The 26,643-nt window shown below is 51.2% G+C and overlaps 1 protein-coding gene across 20 annotated transcripts in view; it reads left to right on the top strand.

Moving 5' to 3' along the window:
• The window catches only part of NCOR2 (nuclear receptor corepressor 2), a 226,570-nt gene that overhangs the window by 97,684 nt on the left and 102,243 nt on the right, over positions 1-26,643 (top strand). For all 20 annotated transcript variants that reach the window (XM_059863546.1, XM_059863545.1, XM_059863534.1 and 17 more), the window contains 2 exons: positions 14,265-14,444; positions 19,577-19,690. In XM_059863546.1, coding sequence (XP_059719529.1) covers positions 14,265-14,444; positions 19,577-19,690 — 294 coding nt within the window. The remainder of the gene's footprint in view (positions 1-14,264; positions 14,445-19,576; positions 19,691-26,643) is intronic.

The raw sequence follows: 26,643 nt of genomic DNA, 5'->3' as shown, positions 1-26,643 counted from the left end.
TGCCCACATCTGGTGGGGAGGGGCTGGCTGCCAGCAAATCCTGCAGGACGCCCAGGCAGAGGGATCCTGTGGAGATATGGTAGCACCAATGTACAGGGGACGCACCAGTGCTGCCAGCCCCCTGTAATCCATCCCAGCTCCATCCCAATTATCCAGAGCCCAGCTGAGATGCAGAGACCTGTGGCAGTGCTTGGCTTGAGCAGCCCTGTGGGAAATGAAATTCCTCAAACACTCTGCCATGAAAAGAACTTCTTGTCCTGAGGGCTGTGGGGTTCTCCACAAGCTGTGTGGCCTCCCCACCGTTTCTTGCAGGAGTGAACTTCTGCAGAAGTAGCTCTAACCTCAGATCTGAGCAGTGAAATGAAACAATTTTAGCGGGTACAAACACACCTACGTCTTTCCTGCTTTTGTCCTCCTTCCCCTGCAGAGCACAGCAGTTCATGTTAACTCTCCTTGAAGCTGGGCTCTCCCTCTGAAGCTGAGCCAGTGGGACTGGGCACCCACCAGGAGTGAGTGGCGTGGGGCTGTTGAGTCCAGCAGCTCGAGTGGAGCTGGGCTTGTGGAGTCAGGAGGATCCTCCCGTGACGTGTTTGACACCCACCCATCTGCCATGTGCTTGCTCACACTGTCGACTTGTGCCTGATAAAAATCTGGTTGCAAAAAAAACCTATTTGGTGGGGTGGGGAATTTACGTTAGGGGAGCAATGATTCAAAGCTATTTCTGGGAAGATGAGGGACGTGTTGGCATTCTCTGTCATTCCAAACATATTTAAAAGCTGAAATATTTGCGTTGTTCACGTTGCCACAGCACAAACACTTCTGGCTGGATTTCCCCCCCACTGCTTTCCTCCCTGCTCTGAAGATAATTTCCAAATCATGGGAGGATGGGATGAGTGTCAGTGTGTCAAGCCCTGCTCAGCTGTGTGAACACACGCTTTTGGGAGTGCGTGCCTGTGGTGTGCAAGCAGAGTGGCTCTCCTGGCATGCCTGGCAGTCCATTCCATTGCCCACTGTGCCAGGATGGCTGCAGGGGCTGGTCAGCAGCTCGTGCCATGCACCAGTGTGGAAGCCAAGGGAACAGCCTGAGGAGTGTTGTATCTGGAATCTCTGTCCTATGCATGGATTTGTGCTGGTTTCATTTGAGAAACAGATGCTTTTGGGCGTTGCATAGTCCTTGTGAGATGCTTGGCTCCTCCATCTGGACCTGGGCTGAGGGGCGAAGGAAAGGAGCACCATGATTGCAAGACAACTGGTTTTATTCCATTTCTCAGCTGAAGCTCCTGTGGCCAAAGAACTGAACTGTGGCCTGAGAGACTTGGGTATGGCAGGAAAAGCCCTCATGGGCTGCAGAAACATTCCAGAGGCAGGATGTAAAAACCTCTGACCCTTCCCTGAGCTGCCTGCAGCCTGGCTCTCCCCTGCCCCGTCTGCTCCAGCCTGCAGTGGCCACAGACAGCAGGACCAAGGCTCAGTGCAGCTGGAAAACCAACAGGAGAACTGATGGTGCCTCAAGCAGAGGTTGTTTCACACTTCTTCAGCTCGTTTGTGGTGATTGACATCCCAAACAACCTTTTAAATTGCCTTTCAAGCCACAGCAGTGGTGAAGGACGGTGTGATAAGGCTGGCTGCTTCTCAGGAACCTGCTTCATCATTTGCATAATTGGACTTTTCTGTTCCACTCAGTCAATATTACAAGGCTCGCGCAGTGCGACATCTCACCTGATCTGCTGGAGGGAAAGAAAGTCCTCTGACTTTGTGTGCCTCACCCCTGTAATTGGAAGAAATATTTCTGGCTCTGTGCTTGCAGTAGGCAGTGTGCTGAGCTGGGTGTGCTGTGTGCATTCATGGAGACTTTTCTTCTCCATCTAGGAAGTGTTTGTACATGCTGTTTGTATCTATTTTATCTGACAGCAAGAATTCTAGTGTGCCCTGTTTTCTCCTGGAAATGCAGGAGAGAGGAGAGCTGGTTTGTTACTTTGCCAGTCCTCAGGTGGGACTTAGGAAATAGTGTTGGTATAGCAGGAACTGATGCTGGTCTCCAGAGCATGAGGATGGTGTGGAGTGAGGATGGGTGTGCCAGCCACCATTTTTGCCTGTGCTCAACTGGTTGTGTGCATTTGTGTTAAAAAGAACCCCTCTCCTGGAATGAAAGTCAAGGGAGGAGTTTAGTCCTGGTAACAAGGACATCCCAGTGTTGCAGTCTCTTTCTGATCTGTTTTCTTCTTTTCCCTCATGTTCCGGGAGGGGGCTGGGCAGGGAATGTTGCTCCAGCTCCCACCAGATCCAGGCACACTCCGGGATGGGTTGTGTGGGATCTGTCCAGTTAGTACAGGTGCCCAAGCAGTAGGAGGTTGTTGCCAATTTGCAAGCATGTACATCTCACAGATGAACTGCTCCTCCCTCCTTGTTCAGCATCCTGCATGCCCTTCTACCCAAGGGTCTTCCTGGGAGCACCATGGGTGACTTCTCCGTGGACGTACAGCACCAAGCACATTTTTGGCTCTGTACTTCTCCCTGGCTGGGAAGTGCAGCCCATCAGCAGTCCTGACTCACACAACGAAAGGCAGTGAGTTGTGACACCCCTCAGATTGATTCTGGGAGCTGTGTTTTGAGGAGGGAGGGTATTTCATGCTAATACCTTCCTTCCCAGCGTGGGGTGGAAGCTGTGGAGGAGATGCAACAGCAATCAATGGTGTTTGCCTGCTGCTGCTGAAGGGGATGGAGTGGGGGAGTGATTTCAGAGCTGGATTTGGCAGAGATGAGGTGCTGCTCTTTGTGCCTGTGGTGATGGAGCTGTAATAACATATTGAACATGGCAACAGCCCTTGCTAAAGCTCTGTGACTTCACGTTTGTGCTTCGTGGAGCTTCATCTCCTAACAATGCCCTCAGCGTCCATAACAAGAGAGGAACTGTCGAGTGCCAAAGGGCCTAGTTAAAATCACTCGCTGAAAACCTCCTTTCTTTTTGGACCTAAACTTGCTTTTTAAACAGAAAAGCTCCTTGGCTGTGTTTTAGGCAGAGCACATTGAGGGTTTTTTGGCTCCCCCGTGCTGCATGGGGGGGCCGGGGGGCGCTGGACGCTGGTGTGTGTCAGGAATGCTGGCTGCGTGCTCAGAGAGCAGAGAGGGGTTGTTTTAGGACAAGCTGACAGGCCCTTGGCTTGTTCTGCTGCTCTCGAAAAATGTAATTCTAATTCTTGGCACCTTTTTCCAGGAGGATAAGGAGCGAGAGCACAGTGGAGCCTGTTCCCTCTGTCCTTGGAAATGGGCTTTTACCCAGCAGCAGAGCTGGCTCATGTGCTCTCTTCTACCCCAGGTTTGGTGGAGCAAAAGTAGGAATTAGTGTGGGAGAAGCAGTGTGGGATGAAATGATCTGAACCACCTTGCAGTCCTGACCTTTGTCTGGTTGCTCTTTGCTCATCTCAGTGCTCTGACAGAGCATTTTCTGCAGGTGCCAGTGTGCTGCCCAGGTTCTACTTGCCTTCATCTGGCCTTAATCCTGCACCTGAGAGGAAGAAGCACACTGTCCTGTGGCAGTGCCAAGCAGGAGAGGAGGAGATGGGCAGTGCTTGTGGTGTTTGCCAGTCCTCTGCTGCATCCTGAGGGATTCTCCCAGGGCTGCAGAGCCTGTGGCATTCTGCTCCAGCATGTGCCCACAGCAGATTTCTCTGCTGCCATGGCACTGCATCCCCTCCTCTGCCTGCACAGTAATGCTTCTTCCTAGGCTTGACTTTGAGCAGCGTGCTCTGGTCAGTGCCCCAGCAGGGTCTGATTTCTCTCCTCCTGTGCTGCTCCCTGAGGAGCAGCAGTGATCCTTTCTGCCTTCTGATCTCCACTTTGGACACTGCTGTTCCTGTGACTGTTTAAAAAAGAGCCATTGCCTCGTGCCGGTCAAGCTGTCCCTTGTGGTTACGTGACCAAGCCAAGCACAGGCTTTTATTTCAAGCTGGTTTTCAGGTCTCTGTTATTTTCTTTCATGCCAGCCATCTCAGGTATGATGTAGAACAGATTGCCCCCAGCAGTTAATGTGTTTCTGCCTCGGCAGCAGACAGAGTGGCAGATGTAAACACAGGAACCTTGCAGTCTTTCAAACACTAAAAACTCCTAAAGAATAGGCAGGTATGTGTAAATAAATAAATACAGTGCATTATATGAAAGGCTTTCACTATATTTGGAGAGAGATTTGTAAATTTGTGAAGTCATGTGTGTATACTTTCTCTAGGTTTTTAGGTAAATGAAAAACCCACATTTTTTTATATATCTATGTATGCTGCCTCCTATTCTTGTAAGCTGTTTTTTCAAAGGCTTCTTCTAGCCTTGTTGAGTGATTCTGCCTTCAGCTGCCACAAGGAGAAAGACTCCCAGTCTCGAGCAAAGCTAAATATTGATTTGAGTCAATCTGGGTGCACTTGGAGACATCACTAGTGTTCATGAATGCAGCATAATCGCTGATTGGAGTGGGGAAATTTCATCATAAAGGCCCCAAAAGGGAGGTTTATTATTGCTTTCTTCCAAATGCCTGAATTTTATTAGCTTCAGTCATTCTTGGCAGGGCAGTGGAATGGGATTTTATAGTTAGCAAAGGAAAAGTAAACACAGTAATCATTTCACAGCCCTGTGCCTGCCAAACCAAGATGGAAATTCCAGCCTTGGTGGGAAGCTGCTGCTTTGCTAACAGATAATAACAAATTCACTGTGGGCTTATTCTTGCTATGGGAGCTGGGATGTTCAGGTTTCTCTGTAATTCCTTGGTCTGGGGAAGCAGAGGTGCTTCATGGTTTTCTGCAGGCACAGGCTGGGAGAGGTTTGTGGTTTTGAGCAACTCCCACAGCCATTCACAGGTAGAAGTGGTGTTTCTGCTCTGAGCCTTTGGGAACTGCTCTGTCCTCTGCTCTTGCTGGTATTTGGTTTTTCCATGGTCAGTCTTGCTCTGATGGCAGAGCTGAGCAGTGCTGAAGGTGTGACACATTTGAGACACTCTGATGCTCCCAACACCCTGAGCCCATCTCTACTGCTGAATGGGGGCAGGGTTATTATGGCATAAAAATCTCCACCTAAACCCAAAACTCCCACATGAAGTTTATAATGTGTGTTTTCCTGGGCTTGTTGAGGTGCAGGGCTTGGCTGCCAGCTGAGATCTGGAGCTGGATCCTGCTGTGTTCCCTGGTGCTGGGGGATGCTGTTTGTGTTTCCTCCCACTGTTCTGCCCCATGGGCTGGGGATGGCTGGCACTGCAGGATGCCACCTCCTGATGGAAATCCAGGCAGAGCAGTGAAGGAAATGGCTCCTCAGACAAGTGGCCAGTGTCGAGGCAGCCCCTTCCACGTGTCTGCACAATTACTAGAACAATGAAGCATTGAGCACTGGGCTCTGATGGATGGTGCAGCTGACAGTCTGTGCACCACCCGTGCTCCTGTCAGCACTGAGCCTGCTGGGGTGCTGGCTGTGCTGGGGCTGTGTCCCATGTCCCCACCTGTGTGTCCCAGAGCTGCTTGGTGGGGTGTTTGGGACGGTCACTGGATGTGCTTTGTGCAGCCTTGGGGGCTCCTGGTGGATTCCTCGGGCAGGGGAGAGGCAGCAGAGGTTGTCCCCACTGTGTCCCTCATGGTTTTTACAGCTGAGAGGTATTTGATGTCCTGCTTCATATACCTGAGAGCACAGCCAGTGTTGGTGACCCTGGGGACATTGGAGTGAGGTGGTGACATGCAGCTGGCAGGCACAGCTCGCTGGGTTCCGTTAGGAGCAGTTACTTCAGTTTGAGGAGCTGACACAGTTGGAGTGGGAGCTGCTGGGGCTGAACATCATCCAGGACATCATCCTGGGACTCACCCCCCTGTGCTGTGAGTCTTGGGAGCCTTGTTGGGATCCTTGGCTTGGTGCAATGGCTCTTGCATGCAAGAGGAGGTCTGGGTTGTCCCACAGCTCAGCTGCTGCTCAAACCATTTTAGATCTTGTTTGCATTTCCTTTTTCCATCAGTCTCCTCCGTGGTAGGAGGCAGCTCAGTCTCTGGGATTTGGGGAAAATAATTTTGGGTGATGGTTGTGAGAGAAGGGAGTGTGAGCTGCCTTTAAGTGAATCTCACTTGCAGCAGTAGTGGTTAGATAGAGCTGTCTTCAGTCATTCCCTTCTCTCCCCTCTAAATTTGATTCCCCTTCAAGCCATCTTCCCAATATTGATGTTGTGTGCCATCCTGATTAACTCCCTGCTTCCCGGGGCTGCCCTGTGTGTATCCCGCTGGGATGTGTGTGCCTGAGGAGTCCCTGCTCCTCCTCGGCCTCCTGCCTCCTCCCTGGCAATGGGAGGAAATTTAAATGTTTCTGAAGAGCAACATTTCCATTTCAAAAGCTGTTCGTTCAAGTGCGTCTGGAGTGGGATTTCTCTCCCCCACTCCTCTCTGAATGGGAGCTTTAGAAGTCTCATTTCCTCTGCTTGATAACACCAGGCTGAGAAGGGCTTTTGTCTTTTCATTTCCCCTCAATTTTTTATTTTTAAATCAGTGAGGTTTGGAGAAGCTGCCGTGGTGGATTTTCCCTCCTCCCCCCATCTTTGCCCATGTGCTGGAGGATGCACCTGGCATCACCCAGTGAAGGAGCTGGAGCTTCCTGGGGCACAGCCCACCTGAGAGCACCCTGTCAATGCCCCTGGGAGCAGAGCAGGAGGAGGTTTGCTGCCCTGTCTGTGCTGTGGAGCTCCTGGGAGCAGAGCAGGAGGAGGTTTGCTGCCCTGTCTGTGCTGTGGAGCTCTGTGCTGCCCTTCCCAGCCCTCCACACGGGGCTCTGGTGTCCCAGCACCCCAGGACAGTGCTGGTGCTGAGCCTGGCTCAGGATCTGGCCCTGTGTTTCCAGCACATGATGCTGCAGTGGCTGCAGTCCTGCTCACTGGTTGCCTGCTTGCTTTTTTTGGCTGATGTAGCTTCTTTTCCAGTTGGTGTGAAGTTGTGTTTTTTGATGGGATGCTCAGCAGAGAACAGATGTAGTGCCCAGCTCCCACTTCTGCAGGACTGATGGGTGTGGATGTAGGCACTGTCCCAGCAGTGCAGTGGCATTTGTGCTGTTCACTGGAGTATTGCATGGGTATGAAGAGGGATTTTTATTCTGCAGAAGGCTTTTTTACAAAACTTAAGCTTGCTTTTCACATGGTATCTAGGCCAGGAGGACTTTCTACCTAGCTGGGATTTGGCAGGGACTATTCCAGCCCCTTGTCTCAGAGGGAATTTACCTGCTGGGGTTAACATGGACCTTGATGCTTCATCACTGCCTGGTTGACATGCTGGGAAGACTCAGAACTTGCTTTACTTCATGTGGTAATTGAAAGAGGATGAGTGTTATAGGAAAAAAAAAAAAAATTGGGAGAGTAAAGCTTTTAAAGGCATGGAGTGAGTGTTCATTCCCCTGAGGTTTGTTGGGTTAGGTGACAAGGTGCTTCCTAGGCTGCCACGGGAGGTTTGGGGATTGTGCCTGCACCCCCAGGCAGGCACCTCCCTGTCTTCCTAAAGAAAGTCCCTGAGCAGCAGGCACAAGAAAAAATGCAAAAAGAGGCTCTGGTGATGATTCAGAGATTCCTGTGAAAGCTGCCCAAAATGGGCTGACCCCAGGGAGTGCAGGGGAGGTTTGAGCCCCAGCAAGGAGGAGCCATGAGCTCCCCATTACCTTTAAAATGCTGTTCTGCAGCCAGGGGTGACCCTTTGCCTGGCTGAGGGCCAAACTGGGCAATTAAAAATTTCCCTCCCTGCCTTGGCCCATCATGCAGTCACAGTTTGGTCCTTTTTAAGAGGTTTCAGACATGAGCTCGTGTGTGTAGTGTCAGGGTGGCTGCTGGCTGAACAAATTACAGAAAGACCATTAAAATTGCAGATGGAGGAGTGGAAGGGTTTGAGTTTAACTTGTCCTCCCCTTGTCTGCTGGAGGCAGCAGAACCCTGTGTTGGCTGTGGCTGCCCCTCTGACCCGAGCCTGGGGCAGGCTCTGCCTTGTGCTGAGCAGGTCACTGGCTGCACTGCTCCATCCTCCCATCTGCTGGGTGGGCTCAGGCTTTCTGTACCTGCCCAAACCATGCATTTGTTCACAGCTCTTTTGGGGCACTTGCTGTTGGCCTGGAATGCTCCACACATGCCAGCATCTCTTCCATCTCAGCCTTTTCCTTCCCTTTGCAGAAGTGCAATACCTTTCCTGCAGCTTCCCAGATCCAGGACCTCACTCTGCTTGCCTGCTCAGTTCCAAGTCATTCCCCTAAGGCAAGCACCAAGATGAGATTTTTATTAACGTTTTTTTTTCTTTTGACTTGGACACTTTTTCAGTGTTAACAAAAGGCAAATCGCTGGCAGAGAGTCTTACCAGATGTATCAACTGTACTGAAGATGCTCAAAGAAAAAGTTCCCAGAATCTTTCTGAATGTTGCAGAAAGGCATATTTTCTTGTAAACTTGTTCTTGGAAGTGACAGAGTTGTTTTGGCTGAAATTCCCTGTTTAGGGAAAGGGGAAAAAAAAAAAAAAAGAAAAAAAGAGTAGAAGTGCCTAAAGCCAATATTCAGCATGGAAAATTTCAGTCCAGACAGTCACTGTTTGAACAAACTTAAAAGTCAGCAGAAAATCCAGGGATGCAGAATAGGCAGTGTTGGGGAATTCTTAATGAGAGGTGGAGCAATTAGCTCCTCGTTGTAATGAGTAGATGGGTAGGTGAGAATTCATCACTCCTGTAAGTCAGTGGGGAACGCTGGCATTCAATGCAATTATTATCCACTAATGGGGAAACGCAGGGAGGGAATGAGAGGCACAGCATCCATTTGTCGGGTAATGCCTTCGGCGGCTCTGGGAGTTTGCCCGAGTCAGGATTTCCGAATTTGACCCGTTATTTTAGGCTGCCTCTGAGTCCATGAGCGTGTTTGGTGGTGCTGCTGTAGAATTCTGCAGTGCTGAGATCCAGAGGCAGCATCTGTTCCCTGGAACAGCACGGAGCAGCTCTTTAGAGCACGAGCCAGTTTTGTGAGACCAGATACGAGGCTTTGGTTACTGCATTTACTGAGGCTCTGGCTGGCAAGGTTTTACCACCCTCGTAAATCTGCCGGGGAGGGGAGGCAGGGAGGGAGGGGTCAGCATTTGGTACTGGTTTTGCAATTAAATTGCTTCAAGCTGTTGAAACATTGGGGGAAGTTTTTTGACCTACTTTCGTGCAAGCTTTAGAAATTGTTGGGATGTTTTCTGCTCTGTCTGCGTGGAATTCAGCTGGGTTACGGAGAAAAGGAATTTCGTGGGCCTGCTCGTAAAGTCAGATCTATTTAAAAAAAAATAAATTAAATTAAAAAAAAAAAAAACCCTGTCTTTGTCTGCAGACAGCTCCTTGGTCTCCAGCTTCATGAATTCCCATGAGAGCACGTAGTGAGTGAGAGAGATCCCTGTTTTGCACATGCCATGGAGAGTGGGGATGGAGGAAGGAGGAGGATGCTGCCTTGGTCCCACACCTGGCATCCCTCGGGGTTGGCCTTGCAGGGGAACACCCAGCTGCTCCTGGCTGGTGAGCAGCACCCAGGTGCTCCCCAGAGCACACTCAGGTCTCCATCCTGCTCCTGCTCCAGCCCAGCAAGAGGCCAGCAGAATTTGGGAATTAAAACCTGGTTTGGAGGGCCAGGCTGCAGAAAGAGCCGTTAGCACAGCAGATGGCCAGGAACAAAAGAGTTGCAGTAACTCGATGTACTTTTCACTGCTTGGACTCGCTGACTTTTTGTACTCGTGCACCTCCCTGGGGAAAGGAGACATTAATTTTCAGCTCCATAACTTTTTCCCTCTGTCAGTGCTGTCATGCTGGGGCTTAAGATATGTCAGAGTGTGTTGGACACTTTTCCAATTAAAAACCCAAATTCCTTTAGTCTGTATTTGGCTAACTTAGGAGTTTTATATGTGTGGTTTTACCTAAAAACCTGACTTTGCTTTCCTGCTTGGTTCTCATCCCAGGGAGTGTGGGAAGCCCTGGGGGCTCAGTGTCTGCTCAGAGTGTGATGCTGCTCATCCCTGGGCTCCTGGACAGGGAGGGTGAGCTGCTGGCTCTGCAGTGTGGCACAGCCCCACATGGGTGGGCATTTGGGAGGGGTGTTGGCTGGGATGGAATGCTGGAATGTTCTCTGGCTCAGTGCTGCCATGAGAGGGCTCAGGTGGTGGGGGCATCCCCACAAGGAGATCCCCTGATCACAAGTTCATGTGAGGTTTTTTTGGGAATTAATTTGAGCACAAATTGAGTGGCCCCAGCCTATCCTCCCTGCCTTGGCAATCTCCTCCAGCCCGTGAGGACAGGAGATGTGTGAGTGGGCAGGAGTTGAAGATAACACCTCTTAATCCCTCCTGGTGCTGCGGCAGGAAATGCTGCTGCTGGCTGATAATTAGAAAGTGAACAGACTGTGAAGAGATGATGTTGGCATCCCTAAATCTCTGTCCTGGGCTTGGGGGAACATCACTAATGATCTGGATTAGAGAGGCAGAGAGAGACCCGGGCTCAGTGAGGATGAGATGTAGGGCAAACACCGTGTGCCCTGCTGAGATCCTGAGGCTCATCCAGGCAAGCAGCTCTGTTCTCCTGGGACACACTCCTGGGCTCTGGAGGTTTGCAAGCTCCACTGGGGAGTTTTGAAGAGGCAGCTGATGCAGTCAAGGGATCAGCAAGGTCAAAATGCACTTTGCAGAGAGAGTTAGGTGCAGATGGAGCGTAGCTGGCAATGTGCTGTCTCCTGAGGGTGGGAGGTAGCTGAACAAGTGACCCTTCAGGAAGACTGGGCTGCATCCAGATGTGTTTTTAAACCCCTCCACCTCACATGAATTCTCTCTGAGTATCACAAGCTGGGTCAGTAATGCAAAATAAGCAGGTGGAGAAGAGCTGGTGCAGGTTCCAGTGTGTCCTGGGACCACCCTTGGGGTTCCCAATGTAATTTTTTTCTTGTTGGTGTGTCTGAAGGCAGGGACATCAGATTTACCTGGAGACTTGCTTGCTCTTCAAGGCCTCAGTAGGCAGTTGGCTTATCCTTTTCCTTCCTCTCTTTCTTGCATGTATTTAAAGTCACTGCTTAACAGGGAGTAGCAGGCTTGCTTCGTTAGCTGTGTTGGGAATTTTTATTCTGAAGCATGTAGAAGAAACCCACCCCAACGTCTGGCCTTGCTCTCTGACAACCTCCTCAGTGATAATTGTTTTCTTCAGTGCCAGCACCTCCTCTTGCTGCAGGGAGGTTGGAGCAGCCTCTGCCCCCCTCACACCCACCCTTGTTATCATATAAATCACAAAACAAGGCCAGGGATAAACAGGAGCTGCAGTAGCTGTTAGCCATGTGTAAAAACAAATCACATGGAAACAGTATAATTACTGAGAAAATATCAACTTGAGTAATGCAGTAATTGTTTTCTTCCCTCCAGCAGATTTATTCCACCTCTCCTGGCTCTTGCTGGTTGGGAAGTCTGTGACTCCACGTTAATAAGGAGAATTCCACATTTCACACTGCACTTGCTCGGGGTATGACACTGTCTAGAGCAGGGGAATATATTTTGAGGGTTTCTTGAGAGCTGTAAGAAGCAGAGCCCTAGTTGAAATATCTCTGACCATTGGGGTCTTCCCCATGCTCTGAGCAGGCTCTTGTCTTGGCACACCTCTTTTCAAGCCACTTTTGTGATTTATAAGGGCTTCTTTATGCCTTGCATAATCCATGAGCTCTGCTTTTTGGATGTCAGCACTGCACAGATGAGATTTTCTTTTTTTTTTTTTGCCTTTAGTTTTGGTTTTTCCTTCTTTTTGCTGCTTGTCATTTTGCTGATTTAGAGAGGTGCTTGTGACATGACAGTGCCCAGTATGTGAGGTCCAAGGACATTGCCTCTCTCTGTTGCTGTAATCATCTCCTAATACCAGACAATGATGATGTTTGTGCTGTGACTTGCAGCTATTTCCCTTACTCAGCTTTGCTGCTCTTTTGCTTCACATTCCGCAAGGTAAAAAGATAAAAATGTATCAGGACCAGGTTCCCAAGGTGTTTTGTTCCAAGTAGGAGTTTAAAGATGCCCTGTCCTGCACATGGGCAGACAAGAGAAAGTATCATTTGTTTCATGGGCACAGTGAGGAACCTTTCTCTCCTACATTTTTGGCAGGTAGCTTCCTTTCCTTTAGAAAAACCTACCCACTGCCACTTCCCCTTCCTGTGCCTTAATCTGAACAAGATTTCATGAACAGCTAATTTATCTTTTTGCTTCTTGTGGTTGTCCTGCTCCTCTTGACTTGAAAAAAAAACCAAAACCACAAAAAAAACCCCAGTTGTGGAGAACACAAAGCCTTCCCATGGCAGCAGACTGACCACTTTTGATGTCTAGTGCTGGGAAAGTAAAACCAGACAGGATCTTCTCTTCAGGATTCTGCAGAAAGCTCTCATGTTCTTCTAGCTTCTTTTCTGAATGGATGCTGGATACAACCAGCTTCGCCTTCCTGGTGCCTTTGTGCTCCTGGGGCTGGATGGGCTGGGGCAGGACAGTGAGAGTGGGGTTTTGGGGTGCTCCTTTGCTCTCTGTCCCTTGATGGCAGCAGTGGGAAGGGCACTGGTGCCCCCAGGCTGCACCCAGCAGGGAAGGGTGGAGGCCTCCCAGCAGATGCTGTTGGGATGCTCGGCAGTGCTGGGTGGTATCTGCACACTCACTCTCACCATGAGCTGCAGCAGGGCTGCTGAGTGACCCAGAGCCATCACCCACGAGCCTGGTTAGCTGGGGGGGCACACAGGGGTCCACAAGCCACCATCCAGCTCCACCATGGCAGGAGGAGCAGCCTGGGCAGAGGCTCAGCCCTGGCCTTTCACAGGTGTCAGCACAGAACAATGTTGGCTTTCTGCTGGGTTGCTGTAATGAAGGTGGCAGAGTTGTGTGAACTTCTTGCCTTGTTTGCCTGCCCCATCCCTCCCCTCCCCTCCCAGCAGCTGCACTGTGCTGCCTGCCCAGCCTGGCAGTGGTTTAGGGTTACCAATGGAGCCACCTCTCCTCTTCCCCCCTCCAGGAAAAGAAATCCATCCACTCACTAAGCAAATGAATAGATAAACTTTTAATTAAGGCTCTGGGTGGCTGCCAGAGAGGAGTGTCCTGGGTCAGGGTAGGCTGGTGGTGTGCTGTGATCCCATCTGTGTGGCCAGTGGCTGTTAAACAGCTGCCTCATCCCAGGTGTGTTCACCTGTGGTGGGCAGGCTCATCAGGCAGCTTGGATGGCAGAGGTGGGCTGCTCTGCTGGGAGCTGCAGAGGGGAAGGGTGAGGCAGGAGAGGCAGCCTGGCTGCAGGAGCTCCTGCCATACCTGAGGCAGGAGAGGCAGCCTGGCTGCAGGAGGCTCCTGCCATACCTGAGGCAGGAGAAGCAGCCTGGCTGCAGGAGCTCCTGCCATACCTGAAACAGGAGAGGCAGCCTGGCTGCAGGAGCTCCTGCCATACCTGAGGCAGGAGAAGCAGCCTGGCTGGCTGCAGGAGCTCCTGCCATACCAGCCACTTGGGCTCAGCAAAGGTGTTACACTGCTGAGGGCAAAGCTGAATGTTTTGGTGGTTTGCCCTCTGCCCTGGGCCATCAGAGCTGCTCCCTGTCATGGCCATGGAGGTTTTGATCTCTCCAGTCTCTCTGACTTGAAGGGTCTTGTTGAGCTGAGAGCCTCTTCACCTGGAATTTGAAAAACATCAGTTTGGTCTGTTTTTATCTTGGCTCACATATCCCCTATTTCTCCATATTTGGATGGATGCATTCAACATCCAACACTCAGAGTATGCCCAGGGCTTGGGAAGAGATGGAGAAAGGCAGCTATGAAGGAGCTAGGAGCCTTCTTTCCTCCCAGGGGCTGCCCTCATAGCCCCTTCTCCTTCAGCATGGTTCATGCTGCTCTTGTCTCTGGCACAAGGAGGACATGATTGTGGTGTCTCATTTTTACCTTGAGCCCTCTGAAGGGACAGTGGTGCTGGGAGCTCCTGAATATGGATGGTTTATTGATTCTGTGAGAACATGAGCAGCACTCAAGGTGGTGTGAGCCTCTGAGGCTTTGTCAGGAGGAAGAGCTGCTGTCGTGTCCCTGGGAGAATAACCTGGTTCTCTTTGGAGATGCTGGAGGTTGTGGAGCCCTGTGGTGTTGTGATCTGACAGCTGGTCCTCCCTCGTCTAGCAGGTTTTTTTTGAGGGTTCTGTGCATCTCAGAAGGCTGGGAACGGGCCAGGGAGCTGTGGGAGGATGAGAGAAGGATCCAGAGTCTCCTGGGAGAGGAATGATCTGGTTGTTTTACGCTTCCCAGGAGCGTGGCCTGCCTGGCAAGCTGGAGCCCGTGTCCCCCGTGAGCCCTGCCCACGCCGAGGCCGAGCTGGAGCTGCTGCCCGCCCGGCTCTCCAAGGAGGAGCTCATCCAGAACATGGACCGCGTGGACCGCGAGATCACCATGGTGGAGCAGCAGATCTCCAAGCTGAAGAAGAAGCAGGTAGGAGGCTGTGGTCTGGAGGGGAACACGTGTCCTCGCTTCTGCACGCTGCCACAGGCCCTGTCCTTGCCCCTGCTTGGCCACCAGAGGGGAAGTGGCAGTGCCAGTGCACCAGGATCATCTGTGTCCCTGCTCCCTGCTGGGACACGGGTGATGGCTGCTGTGCCTGCAGTCTGGAGCTGCTAGTCACACGATGAGGGAGAGAGCTTTGGAAACCCAGCTCGTAGCTCTTTGCACGTCAGAGAACCTAAAAGGGGGAAAAACGTGTCCTCAGTGCCTTGGCAGTGGATGTGCAAGTGGTGAGGAGCAGAGCTGGAAGCACAGCCTGGGTTGGCCGAGTCATCTGGACAGCCCAGTGTAGCACAAGGTCTTTTCTTTCTCCTTTCCAGCAATTGTCTCTCCCCAGTGCTGCTGTTGCTGCCAGTACTGGGCTGTTGAAACGTTGCTGCAGTGACCAAATGGCCCTTCCAGTGCATCCAGTCCCCTTTCTCTGGGGCTTTCCAGCTCGGCAGCCTGGAGCAGCATCTGATCCAGCTCCAGTCAGGGCTGTTCTTGAGCAGGGATTTGGATCTGATCTTCCTGGCTGCAGCTTTACCCTGCACAGGAGCTCTCCCCAGGAAAAGGATGGCCCACTCAGTGTTGGCCTGTACATAATTACCATAAAGCCATTAAGAGATTAATATGACAAAACCTTCAGGGACCTCTGTGAAAAAAACCCACAGACTTAAAGGCTTTCACTTTTTAAAGCAAATCACTGCCTCTTTTTTTCTGGTTGTTTTATTTTCTTTGCTTGGGTTGAGTTTCTGAACTCCCTGATGGCTGCTAATCCCCCACTGCCTAAGAGGAGTGACCTTTCCCAAGGGGCTGTAGCTACAGTAGGAATTTGGGAATGGAGCAGAACCTCTACTTGGACTGTTTGTTGAAGCTCTTTAGAATGAGCATGCACTTGCTCTTCCCTTGAGATCTTTATTTTCCTATACCAAACACAATTCCTTTCTGTCCTGCAAGACAAAGCAGGAATATTTTCATTTTGTTTTCAAACAATATGGCTTAATTAATGCCAAGGACTCTTTTTTTCATGTGTTGCTTTGTATCTGCAGAGGTGTCTGAGCAGAAGCAGCTGTGCTGGGGGTGTGAGGCAGAGCTCTGTGTGCCAGCTCACAGGACCCAGAGGAACATCTGGAGTGATGGAAACCACAGAGGTTCCTCTTGCTGGTTTTGGGGTGAAGGCAGCCCTTCCCCTCTTCCACCTGGAGAGGACACCTGGCTGCTGGTCCATGTTTCTTACTCACATTTGAGGAAAGAGATGCCAACCATGATCATTTCCTGCTCTGGAAAAGGGCTTCCCAAGTGGGAAGGGCAGGGAAAGTCCCTGTCATGGCAGCTGGGAGGACTGACAGCTCTCATGATCCACTGCCTGACTTCTCAGGGATGCTGAGGATCTCTGCTGATGCTGACAGGAGCAGCATATGCTCCTCTCCCTTAAAAATCAAACTGTCTTTCCGTGAGGAAATGGGGTTTTTATTGTTGGCTGCTCAGTTGCTTTATTTCTTCCATAGGAACAAATTTTATGATTCTTCCTGCCCACAAAAATGCTCTGTTAAATGGGGAAGAAGGTGAAAGTGGCTGTTGGCAGTAAAAGTGTCCCCTCCCTTCCTTTTATTCTAATTTTTTTAATTTATTTTTGGCACATGGTGGCAAAGTTATATGGTAGCAAAACTGACCCCCCCACTGTGGCCTCCTTCCCCATCCCAGTCCTCCCCAGAGCTAGCACATCTGGGAGGAAGTGTTTTTGGAGCAGGGGGTCCTGTCTGAGATGCTCCAGGAACGTTTTGTGCATCTGTGCATCTGAGCTGTCAGTGCAGGAGCACGAGTGAGGGAAAGCAGTGAGCCTGGAACAGATACTGCTCCTGCAGGAACGTCAGTGGAGCAGGGGAGAAATTGTATACAGCCAGAATATCCTAATGCTTTTCCCCTCTGTCTTTGGAAGGCCTTCTCAGGGTAATTAAATACACTTTATGGAAAGGCTGTGCAAAAAAAAAAAAAAAAGCCAACCAACCACAATCCACCATCTCTCTCTTTCTGGTTGTTCCAAAAATGGCAGGGAAGGCTCTGCCTGGACTTTGCAAGAAGCAAAGCTGAGAAACCTTCCCCAAGCCCTGCACACCCCTGGCAGGAGGCCACCTCCGTCAGCCATCCCCCGCTCATTCATGCACCATATGCGCTCCAATCTCTCCGAGTCCTCTCTCCCCCTCTTCCTGACAGGGAAGGATAATCCTTATGCATTTATTCCTGGCAGCAGCACCGGGATCTGAAGGAGAAATAAACTGCTGGGCTGTTCCCTGCAGCGGCGCCTGAGCCTCCCTGGGCGCTGAGCTCAGCCAAGGGCTCTCCGGGAGTACAACACTCCCACCTGGTGATGGAGGTGGAGCTCCAGGGTTTCCCTTCCATCGGGCTGAGTTTCCTGTGTTCTCTTTGAAGGTGGTTTTCAGAGCTGCCCTGTGGCTGGAAGGCTCTGCTCTGCCCGGGCAGGTGAAGCATCTCAGTGCCCAGGTGATGGCAGCTGGGTGTGTGTGTGACAGCCTTGGCTTCACCAGGCAGGTGTCTGCAGCATGGGAGCTGGTACCTGCAGGGATGGGGCCTTCCTGAATTGTCACCCACCTTCCTGAAGTATCACCCACCTTCCTGAACTATCTCCCACCTTCCCACCAGTGCTGCAGCCTGCAGTGTCCCTCTGTTGCACATGGTCCAGCCAAAGGGTCTCTCTCCTGGAGGAGGCACCTCTTCCACTTGGGAATGGTTTGCCCTGTGGGTGCTGTGGCTAATGGTGGCATCTTGCATCCCTTCAGCACTGCTGCCCCGTCCTCCATTTGGGGAGAGGAGAGAGGCCTTGGGCAGCCACTGCTGGGTGGAGGGAGGGAGTGTGCAGCCGTCAGGACTCATCTCTCATCCCACTCTCTCCCTGTAAAGGTCACAATCCCAGGCTGGCTTTTGTGGCAGACCTTTAAGAAATCCATTTTGTCCCTGTCTGGGAACCCTGACCTATTTTGCTTTGCCATTTCCCACGGCTCCCAGGAGGAGCTGTCGAGGCTGCAGTCAGGTGTGCTGCCTCCAGCCCCTCCTCACATCCTCACCCCAGCATCTGGCCCTTTAATATCCATACAGTGCTACACCACAGCAAGTAGAGTTGAATTCTCTACTGTATTTCAGCTATAATTAGATTTGTATTTTTTCTTCTAATGAGCTGTTTTTAATGAGCCTCCACTTAGTGGCGAACTTTTGTTTCCTGATAGGCCATCAAACCCTCTCCTCTGAAATCCCTTGCTACACACCCGACCACTTGGCAGAATTTTTGTGGGTTTCCAGAATGATGTAGCCAAGTTTTGGATGCTTTGACTTTTTTTTTTAAACACAAATATTTTCCCCAAGAGAAGTGGATGTATCTGATCCTTTGCTGGTTTGTTCTTTGGAGTTTTTGGAGTATATCCCATGGGAGTGAGGATGTGTGATAGGGTGCCTTAGGAGGACACCAGGGAAGAGCTGGCAGGTCCTGGAAGTGCTGCTTCTGTGCCAAATACAGCTTTGCAGCCCATGGTTTCAGCAGTGGCTTCTCAGGGGGCTCTTGTCCCCTGTCCTGTGGTTTGGGCCACCTGAGGTGTGGCCATGGTTGAGAACAGCAGAGGGCTGAGGGCTGTTCCTGTGGTGGGAGCCTTCAGTGTGCCACCGTGGTGTGGCTGTTAGCAGGCAGGAAGGGATGGATCCCTGCAGTGCTGGGAAAGGTTCATCCCCCTCCAGGGTGCAGATGGTTCAAGCTGGGCAGGTCCAGGCTGCTCTCACTCATAGCAGGAGTGACTCTAAGGCCATTGGTGATGCCAATTTATGGGACACAGGCTCTCCTGCACTGCCAGAGCCTGCTTCCCACTCTGGCTGGCAACAGCAGCTTTTTTGGCTGTATCTTGGTGTTCCCCATGGGAGAGGTATCCTCCTGTGGGGAGGTGGAGTCCACAGCACGGGGGGCTTCATCCATTGAAACACAATTTTAGGAGTGTGAATTTTCTCAGCTAAGCCATTTGACCTGTCTGGGTGCTTAAGTGCTTTCTTGGGTTCATCCCAAGTGTATCCTCTTGCCCTGGTGTGCTAAAGGTATCATCAGCAGGAGCAGAGGTGATGGGAGGAGGAAGAGATGCTCACCTTCTCAGGCCACCAGCCACCAGCATCTCTGGGGAGTCAGTGCTGTGCTCTGGTTCAAGCCAAGTCCCAGGTGCATTTTCTTCCTAGTACAAGACTCGCTTGATTTTCCTCATGCTTCAACAGGGGATGCTTTAGCTGCAGGGAAAAACAACTGCAAAGATTTGGAGATTCAGAGCCAGGCAGGGAAAAAACCCTCAGCGTTTTTTGACAGCCGCTCCCTCTCCCGTGCCTGTGCTGCCCCGCAGCTGCCGTGCACGGCTGCGCTCTCCCTCCTCACAGGCTGGCCCCAGGAGGAGCCTGGAGGAATCTGGGATTTCCTCTTTCAGCTGAGCAGTTCCTCAAACTTAGGGATGTCTCCTCCCACCTCAGGGTGTTGCAGGTGGAATGTCAGGTTTAGCTGCTGACCAGGTGATACGGCAAAGCGCAGGGGTGGCTGGTGCACGAGTCATTTAATGCAGCACAGTCATCCCAAGGCATGTCCTCCAACCACTCCATTGGAAGGTGAAGCTGAGGGTGGAGAGCAGCCTTGCTCATCACCCCTGGCTCCTCCACCTCTCCCTGCACGCAGCAGCAGCTCCAGAGGCAGGTAGCAGCAAGGAGCTGGGCTGGAGCTGTGGTTTCATTTAAGTGTTCCCAGTAAAATCGTTATTTCTAGCCTCGGGCCCGTTCCAGGAGGCTCCTTTTCATCCTCCATACCCAAAGCACACCGAGCCACGAGCACAGGGCCGGTGCCTGGGGCAGCCAGCGCTGCGCCTGCGTGGCCGGGGCTGCTGTGAGCTCTCCTCCCTCTCCCCGTGCCTCCCCAGCCCCTGGCTGGCAGGAACTCTCCCACCATGGCGCTTTCTGCCTCGGTCAGGGCACCGCAGAGAGTCTCGTGTGGACGGGGACGGCTGCGTTTCTTGCTGTGACTCACCCTCCTCCTCCCCCCTCTCCTTCCACAGCAACAGTTGGAGGAAGAAGCAGCCAAACCACCAGAGCCTGAAAAACCCATCTCTCCCCCTCCTATCGAGTCCAAACATCGCAGCTTGGTGCAGATCATCTACGACGAGAACAGGGTGAGTCTGGAGATGGTGGAGGGACAAATGTGTGATTGTGCCGTGTCACCGTGGCCAGGGATGGGGAGGTTGGTGAGGATCAGGTGGGGGGTTTTCCTGGGTGTTACCTTTGGGGTGGAGGCCGTGGGAGTGGGATAGATGGAGCCCTGTCAGGATGGTGTCACAATGGTGCAGATGATTACTTAATGTCTTCTGAAGAACCTGCCTGGAAGGTTTCCTATGATCAGCCTTAGAGATGAAGCATTCAAGAGATGCTTCAGACTCCTCTCTGGTAAACAGTTTGCTTCATCCTCTCCCCTGGGAGTGAACCAGCTTGAAAGCTGCCTCAAGGGGTGGGCTTTGACGTGGTGGGTGGGCTGCATGGATGGAGGGTGACATCTGTGCTGCTCTAATCCTGGCAGGCCAGCTGTGAGCTCTCCTGGCTGTCCCTAAGCCCCCCAGGCTGGAGCAGCAAGGATGTGGATGCAGCCATGGCTGGATTTGTGGATATTTGATGCTGTAAATAGCATTAGCAAAGGTCAGGCTGGCATCCCTGGCTCTGGATCTCTGCCTTGACCGCTCATTTATCAGCCCTTGCCTGTAATAGCAGCCCGAGGAGAGATGAATTTTGCTGTGTGCATCGGAGCGATGCTCAGAAATTGGGCCCTTTGGTAGATAATCAAGCATATTCATTTTCATTTAGGTGTTGGATAAAAAGGATGATTTTGCATAAAAGGAAAACTACCAGTCGCTAATTATTTTGAATTGCGAGGCCTGCGATTTCACTGGGAGCTGCAGAAATCCAGGTGCCTGACTCCTAAAAAGAAAAAAAAATCGCCTACCCTACGCTCCCAAGCAGTGCAATTTTCCTGGTTTTCCTTTTTCCATCTGCTGCTCTCCCTGAGCAGTAGGAAACCCAGAGCTGGCACGGTCTGTTGTGTGAGTGGGTGAAGGCTGAGGTCGATGTGTTTGAAGCATTAGCAGGCACCAGCTGGTGATGGCTGCACAGCACTGGGCTTTGGGGGCAGTGCTGAGTGTTCTCAAAGCCATTCTCACCACCAAGTGCCCTCTCTGGGGGGCCTGGGCTAGATGGCTTGTGCCTCCTGTGCGAGGAGGGAGGCTCAAAAAAAGTCAGCTCTCAAATATTTTTATTCCTGTTCATTTGAGCCCCATCCTCCTTGGACACTCTTGTGTAGCTGAACCACATTACAAGGGGAAGAAATGGATGATGGTGGTGAGGCAGGAGGGAAAGGTGGTCTTCAGCCATCACATCCCCAGCAGCCTGCATGGTGGCAGTCCCCATTAGCTGGAGCTCAGGGCTGGGTGTCCTGCCAACCCCTTGTCCTGCTTTGTCACCTCTTGTCTCTGCCCCTGCCAGCAGAAAGGTCACACATTCCCTCCCACCACCTTCTCACAGCAGATAGGCTCTGCTCTCCAAGCCTCATCACCACTCAGGGTGGTCCCTTGGCATTTCTGCCCTGTCCCATGGGTGATGGCAGAGACTGTGGAGGGCAAGCATGGAGTTCTACATTTCTCCTGGAGAGTCCATGGCCATAACATCAGGAACACTGTCACACACAGTGCTCAGAGCTGGTGGTGTCCCTTTGTCAGTATGAGGGGGATCTCAGCCAGCTTGGTGCCAGGGGTTTCACCATGAACCTTTGTGATGGGTGCACTCATTCCAGGTGGGTGCCCAGCAAGCAAAGGTCACATTGGATGTTTGTATAATTTCAAATCTGACTCTGTGTTTATATCTGAATTATGCCAGGGATGGGCAAACAATGATTCTTCCCTATTCTTGTCAAGTTCCCTTGCGTGTCGTGTGTGAGGAGCCCATCTGTGGGCAGGAGACTCCAACCACCAGCCTTCCCTTTGGCTTGACAGAAACCAGAGCAGGCTGCAGGCAGGTTCCTCCTTTGGAGAGGACAGGCTCTGTCTGCTGGCCACAGAGAGCTGGCAGCATCCCTGGCCAGCTGGGATGGCTGAGGGGTGGAAGGAGCCTTTCCAGTACCACCGCAGGGAGAGGCTGAGCTGGGGCTGCCGGGGAAAGGAGTGCTGAGTGTTGTCTTTGTCGAGGCTCCAGTAGCAAGGGTGGGAATCAGGATGTAATTGCCCTTCTGAAGAACATTCAGGGGCTCAGCTTTCAGCCTCTCTGAATGTTTGGGATGCATTTTAGTGGTGATTGCTCTGCCTTTGGGGCCAGGAGGAGGAAAGCTGGAAGAGGAAGTGTCTTGGGGTTAGAGTTGAGATAGTGAGTTGGAGAAGAGTGGCTGGTGGTTGGCTGTAGGGTGGGTTTGATGGCAGCAGATCTTCCAGGTGTTTCCATCTGTGAATGTGGGAGCAGCCCAGACACTCCTGTGCTGACCTGCAGCTTTACAATTAATTGCAAAGTAGGAGCAAAAGACTGCAAGCCAGATAGAAATGTATTGATTTAGAGAGATGAAGGTCACTGAGCCAAATTTTAAGCTTTTCTGCCTCTTCTGTGCCATGGAAAAGCAGTGAAGTTGATGCCTGGAGGCCTGCTTGTGGGAAAAGCGTTGGTAATGGCTGAGCCAGGGCTCCAGCCCATGCACAAAGGGAAGGAAAGCCAGATTTACTCGCATCGCTTGGCTTGTGGCTTGCTTGAGGGAGGCAGTGCACGCTAAGAAATGCAAATAAAAAGAGGATATTCAGACCTCAGGAGGAGGCGAGAAAGGAAAGCACCCCAGAAGTGCTGGCAAAGCCTGAAACGATCTTTAAAGAGCAACGTTGTGGAAGGGGCAGAAAGCCAGCCCTTGTGCCAATCCCCGAGCAGGTGGGAGGCAGCAGCTTGGTGGAGGGGCTCCTGCCTGGCTCTGGCTGAGCTTTGTGTGAAGCAGGGCTCTGTGCTCCCCCGGGCACAGGCGCTGCCGTGCCCGTTCCCACCGCGCCTGCCAGGCCCTGCCGGAGCTGCACACTGCCCGCAGTCATACCCCAACAAAGGAGAGACCCAGAGCAGGCCATGGGAGAGGAGGGGTTACCTGAGGACACAGCAGCTAGAAAAGCCGGAAAATCAAGTTAGCCAGCCACTCTGTGACCTACTTTCCTTTTGGCGATAGCTGTGGCTTTGCAGGCGTGAATGGTTTCTAATTTTAGCTTATGGTTCATCAGGGAAGTCTATATATTTTTCTCACCACCGAGCTGGGTATGGATGAGGGGTTGGGATGAGGGCGGTGCTGGGCTGTATCCCATTTTCTCCAAATTCAGGTTTTCTGATGCTAAATGCCCATCACGCCCCTGTCCTCTCTTGTGACCTACTTAACGCGTATGATTTGAAAAGTTCCTCGGTGTCAGAGAGGATAATTATGGAAAATGTGACCTGTAATCCCCTCTTGCCACACTCTGCTGGACATGTAATTGATTTCCAGAGAAAAAAGGTGACTGTACAAATTCTGCTGGGGAAGAGCGGAGAGAAGCTGCTCTTGACTGCGGTCAAATCCTGGACTATGAGGCTGTGGTTGCATTTGGGAAGCTTTTAGAGGACTTGGATTGTAGAGGAACAGTTGATATTCAAGATCCAGGTGCCTTCTCCCCTGCTGTGTGCTGACCAAAGCCATTTTCTCTTGTGTCCAAAGATGGGCTGTGAAGTAGCACCCAAAAATGTATTTTTTGGGAAATCTTTGCAGATTTTTGGGAAATCTTTTGCAATCTTTACTATAACACAGAAAAGCACACATTTGTGTATCTGAGCCAAAATTTCAACTGTAAGTGTCAACTGTACCATTTCTGAAAGGATTATGAGAAAGGGAGTTAACGTTTTTGGCACTGTCTGTGGACTAACCTGAGAACAGACAGTGGGCAGCATTGTCAGAAGCATTTGAGTCATATTTTCAAAAGCCTGTTCAGTCCTTGAAGAAACAAAATTGTGTTTGAAAACAGTTATGGGGGCTGAAATTCCCAAGAGCCTTTGAAAAGTGCCATGGGAAACTCAGGGGACAGTTTTGGCTGCAGGGTGCTCAGGGGCTCCTCTCCAGGAGCTGGGTGCTGGTAGGGTGGCACAGAACTACCTGGAAAAATGAGGTTGGGATGGATGCCTCGGTTGATCCAGAGGCTGACAGCAATGGAGATATTGGGGATCTCCTAAATTAGACCCTGTGAGTGATTTTAGTGTCTCCCCTGTGGAAGAAAGCTGATCTCTGCTGAGTCTGGCACCTCAGAGGTGGTGGCTGTGTGACACAGCCTCCTTGAGGACTTTAATTTGCAGCTCTGGGATGTGTTAATGTATCAACAGAATTTACCTTTCTTCCACCTCAAATCCCCATAACCAGGACAGATCATCTGTGTGTATTTTTAGCTGTAGCTTTATTCCACTGGGCATTCACGGGATTCCTTGCACCTGCCTTCCCTTGAAATCAGTTGAACATACCTGGGCTTGAAGATGTTTTTGTGCTTTAAATGGAAATTTCCAAGTCCCTTGCTAAGCCTGGGGAGGAGAGCAGCATTGTTCTGTGCCTTTCCTGGGATACAGGGCTGGCAGTGTGTCCTGGAGGAAGCTGCTACCCAGCAGCCCACCATGGCTTGGCTGGATGAATTCTGCAAGTCACCTGTGTGCCCCAAAAATTCCTGCTTATGTGAACAAGAGGTACCCGTGCCATCTCTCTGACCGTGTGGTGATGTGGAGCCCACAGGTGCCCGTGTCCAGCCCTCTGCCAGCCAGAGGAGGGTGGTTGGAGGTCCCTGCCATGCACCAGAGCCAGCAGGGCTCCTGCTCAGAGGCCAGCAGACAAAGCAGCTCCCGTGTCCCTGCAAAGCAGCTCACGTCAGCTTCCTCTGAAACATTGCGCTCATTTAGCGCGGACGGAGAGGTCGCGTCAGGACATGGCGTGACTTCGTCCTCTGCCACCGTGCCAGGGAGGGGACACCTCGTGCTGTGGCCCACCACAGCGGGACCGGTCCCCCCACGTCACCCTTGTGGGTGCCATCAGCCACGGGAGCCCATCCCTGCCCTGCTGTCAGCCCCCAGAAAAACTGGGTTTGATGCAGTGCAGGCGGCGGGAGCAGCAGCAGCAGCGTCTGTCTTGCTCTTGAGATTGAGCTGGTGGAAATCAATAAGATTAAATTTTAATTCGTTTTCTGTCTTGATGCTTGTTCCTTCAAAAGGGCACAGCTATCTATCTATAAATTCAGCATTATGCTGTAAAATTGGAATTCAAAGGACTGTTTGGAACTTTTTCCGTGCCCTGCTGCTGTTGTGTCTGTGCAGAGCACGTTCCCAGCTATCAGTTTACCCTCAAATACCTTCATAAAGCATTAATGCCCCATCCATAAATAAGAGAATAAATAAATGAAGGTTTTTAGCATTGCAAAATATAATCTTGCCGTTAACCACTCACAGACACTGAGTGTGACTCAGATCCTCCAGGGATGTGATGTCTGTAGAACTCTGATTTTCTATGAACTCCTGATTTACATGAGAAAGGGAGGAATCGGGCCTGCCTTGTCAGCACGGAGCTGGTGCAGTAAATAAGACCTTAACAGTAAAAGTGCTTTTGAGCATTTAATCTACGAGGCTTTTTTCAAATTCTAGTTTACGTGGTAGTTGGGATGGGGGCTTTTCATATTTGGCTGATGAAAGGGTCTTGTTTGTTTTGCTTTTGTTTCTAATAACTTTTATTCTGCCTCATCTGAGCTTGGTGATGCAAAATGGGCTTTTGGAAAGTCTGGAGGAAAACTGGAAAGGCAAGAATTCAGATACTATTGACATTTCTGCATAATAAGAAGATTTTTTAAAAGATAAAATTTAAACAATTACCCTGGAGTCATTGAGAATCTTTTAATTTTTTATTGGATTTTAAGGAAACTTTCATTTGTTTTGGCTTTTTAAAGGTCCTGGTGTCTGTTTCAGGATCTGGAGTTCCCAACAGATGTGTTGACTTTGAAGATTTGTCTTTGATTTTTAACCCAGACCAGATAAGGCCATATCCTGCTTTTTCAGGTCTTGGAAGTAGTGATGAGAATTGCAGAGATCCCAAGTCTGCTGGAGGGTGGAAGGCAGACTGCAACACAGCCCTGGCTCTTGGGTTGGGTGACTGGAGCTTTCCTGTAACTGCTGCAGGGCTGAAATGAGGATTTCTGGAAGTTTTCTGTGCAATGCCAACACTTTCAGCAGTTTTGGGGTGGTGGAATGTTCAGCCATGGTTTGCAGTGGCAAAACCTTGCTGGCACACCGCTTTAACCTTAGTGTGTGTTTGAAGGGCGCTGTAGAAGACAGCAGAGTTGGGATGAGAGTGGGAGTGGAAACCCAGCTGTGTCTGGGGGCTCCCCCACTGGCCATGGATGGGGTGTTAGCGAGCCAAGGACTGAAACTGTCTGGCAGTGATGAGCCAAAGCCAGAGAACAGCAAAGAACTGAAATGAGTGGTTTTGTCACACTCTGTGCGGGGTGGATGGGGAATGGTGTGAACTGGTGTGAACATGGCTCACATGTCACCAGTTTCCTCTGTTTTCTTACTGAATGTGATGAGTCATCTGTAGCCCCCATTGCATCACCTGCTGGCCCCAGCCTTGGGGACAGTGCTCTGTCACTGCTGGTGGGGTGGGGAGATGGCTCCAGCTCAGCACAGGGAGGTGGGGGAGCGTGCAGGGCAGCTGCATCCCACGGGCACCCCTGGAGAGCATCAGCCCCTGGGCCAGGTGAGAAGGGCTGGGCTCGTGTCTCTGAGGCTGACTGAGGTTCCCTGGTGCTCAGGGCATTTGGGTTCAGGGAGAGCCCCGGGGAGGGCACTCATGCTTGGTCTGCTGAGAGCACTGTGGTGGCCATGCCTGCAGGAGCTGGAGAGGGAGGAGTATTGCTTTCCCTTCCACAGCACTGGGGCTCATCCCACCTGCTCTCTGTGGAGGGCAGCAAATTGCTGGGGTGGTTTGGCTCTCAGAGAGAGCATGCTGAGGTTTAAAGGACAGAAAAAAATAGTGCTTGTGGTTGTAGGAGTGAAAATCTTTCCCTCTGGAACGGGCATT

This window comes from Haemorhous mexicanus, chromosome 19, assembly GCF_027477595.1.
Source record: "Haemorhous mexicanus isolate bHaeMex1 chromosome 19, bHaeMex1.pri, whole genome shotgun sequence".
In the NCBI taxonomy this organism is placed as follows: domain Eukaryota; kingdom Metazoa; phylum Chordata; class Aves; order Passeriformes; family Fringillidae; genus Haemorhous; species Haemorhous mexicanus.
Note: the sequence above shows the minus strand (reverse complement) of the source record. Positions and strands in the feature narration are given on the sequence as shown.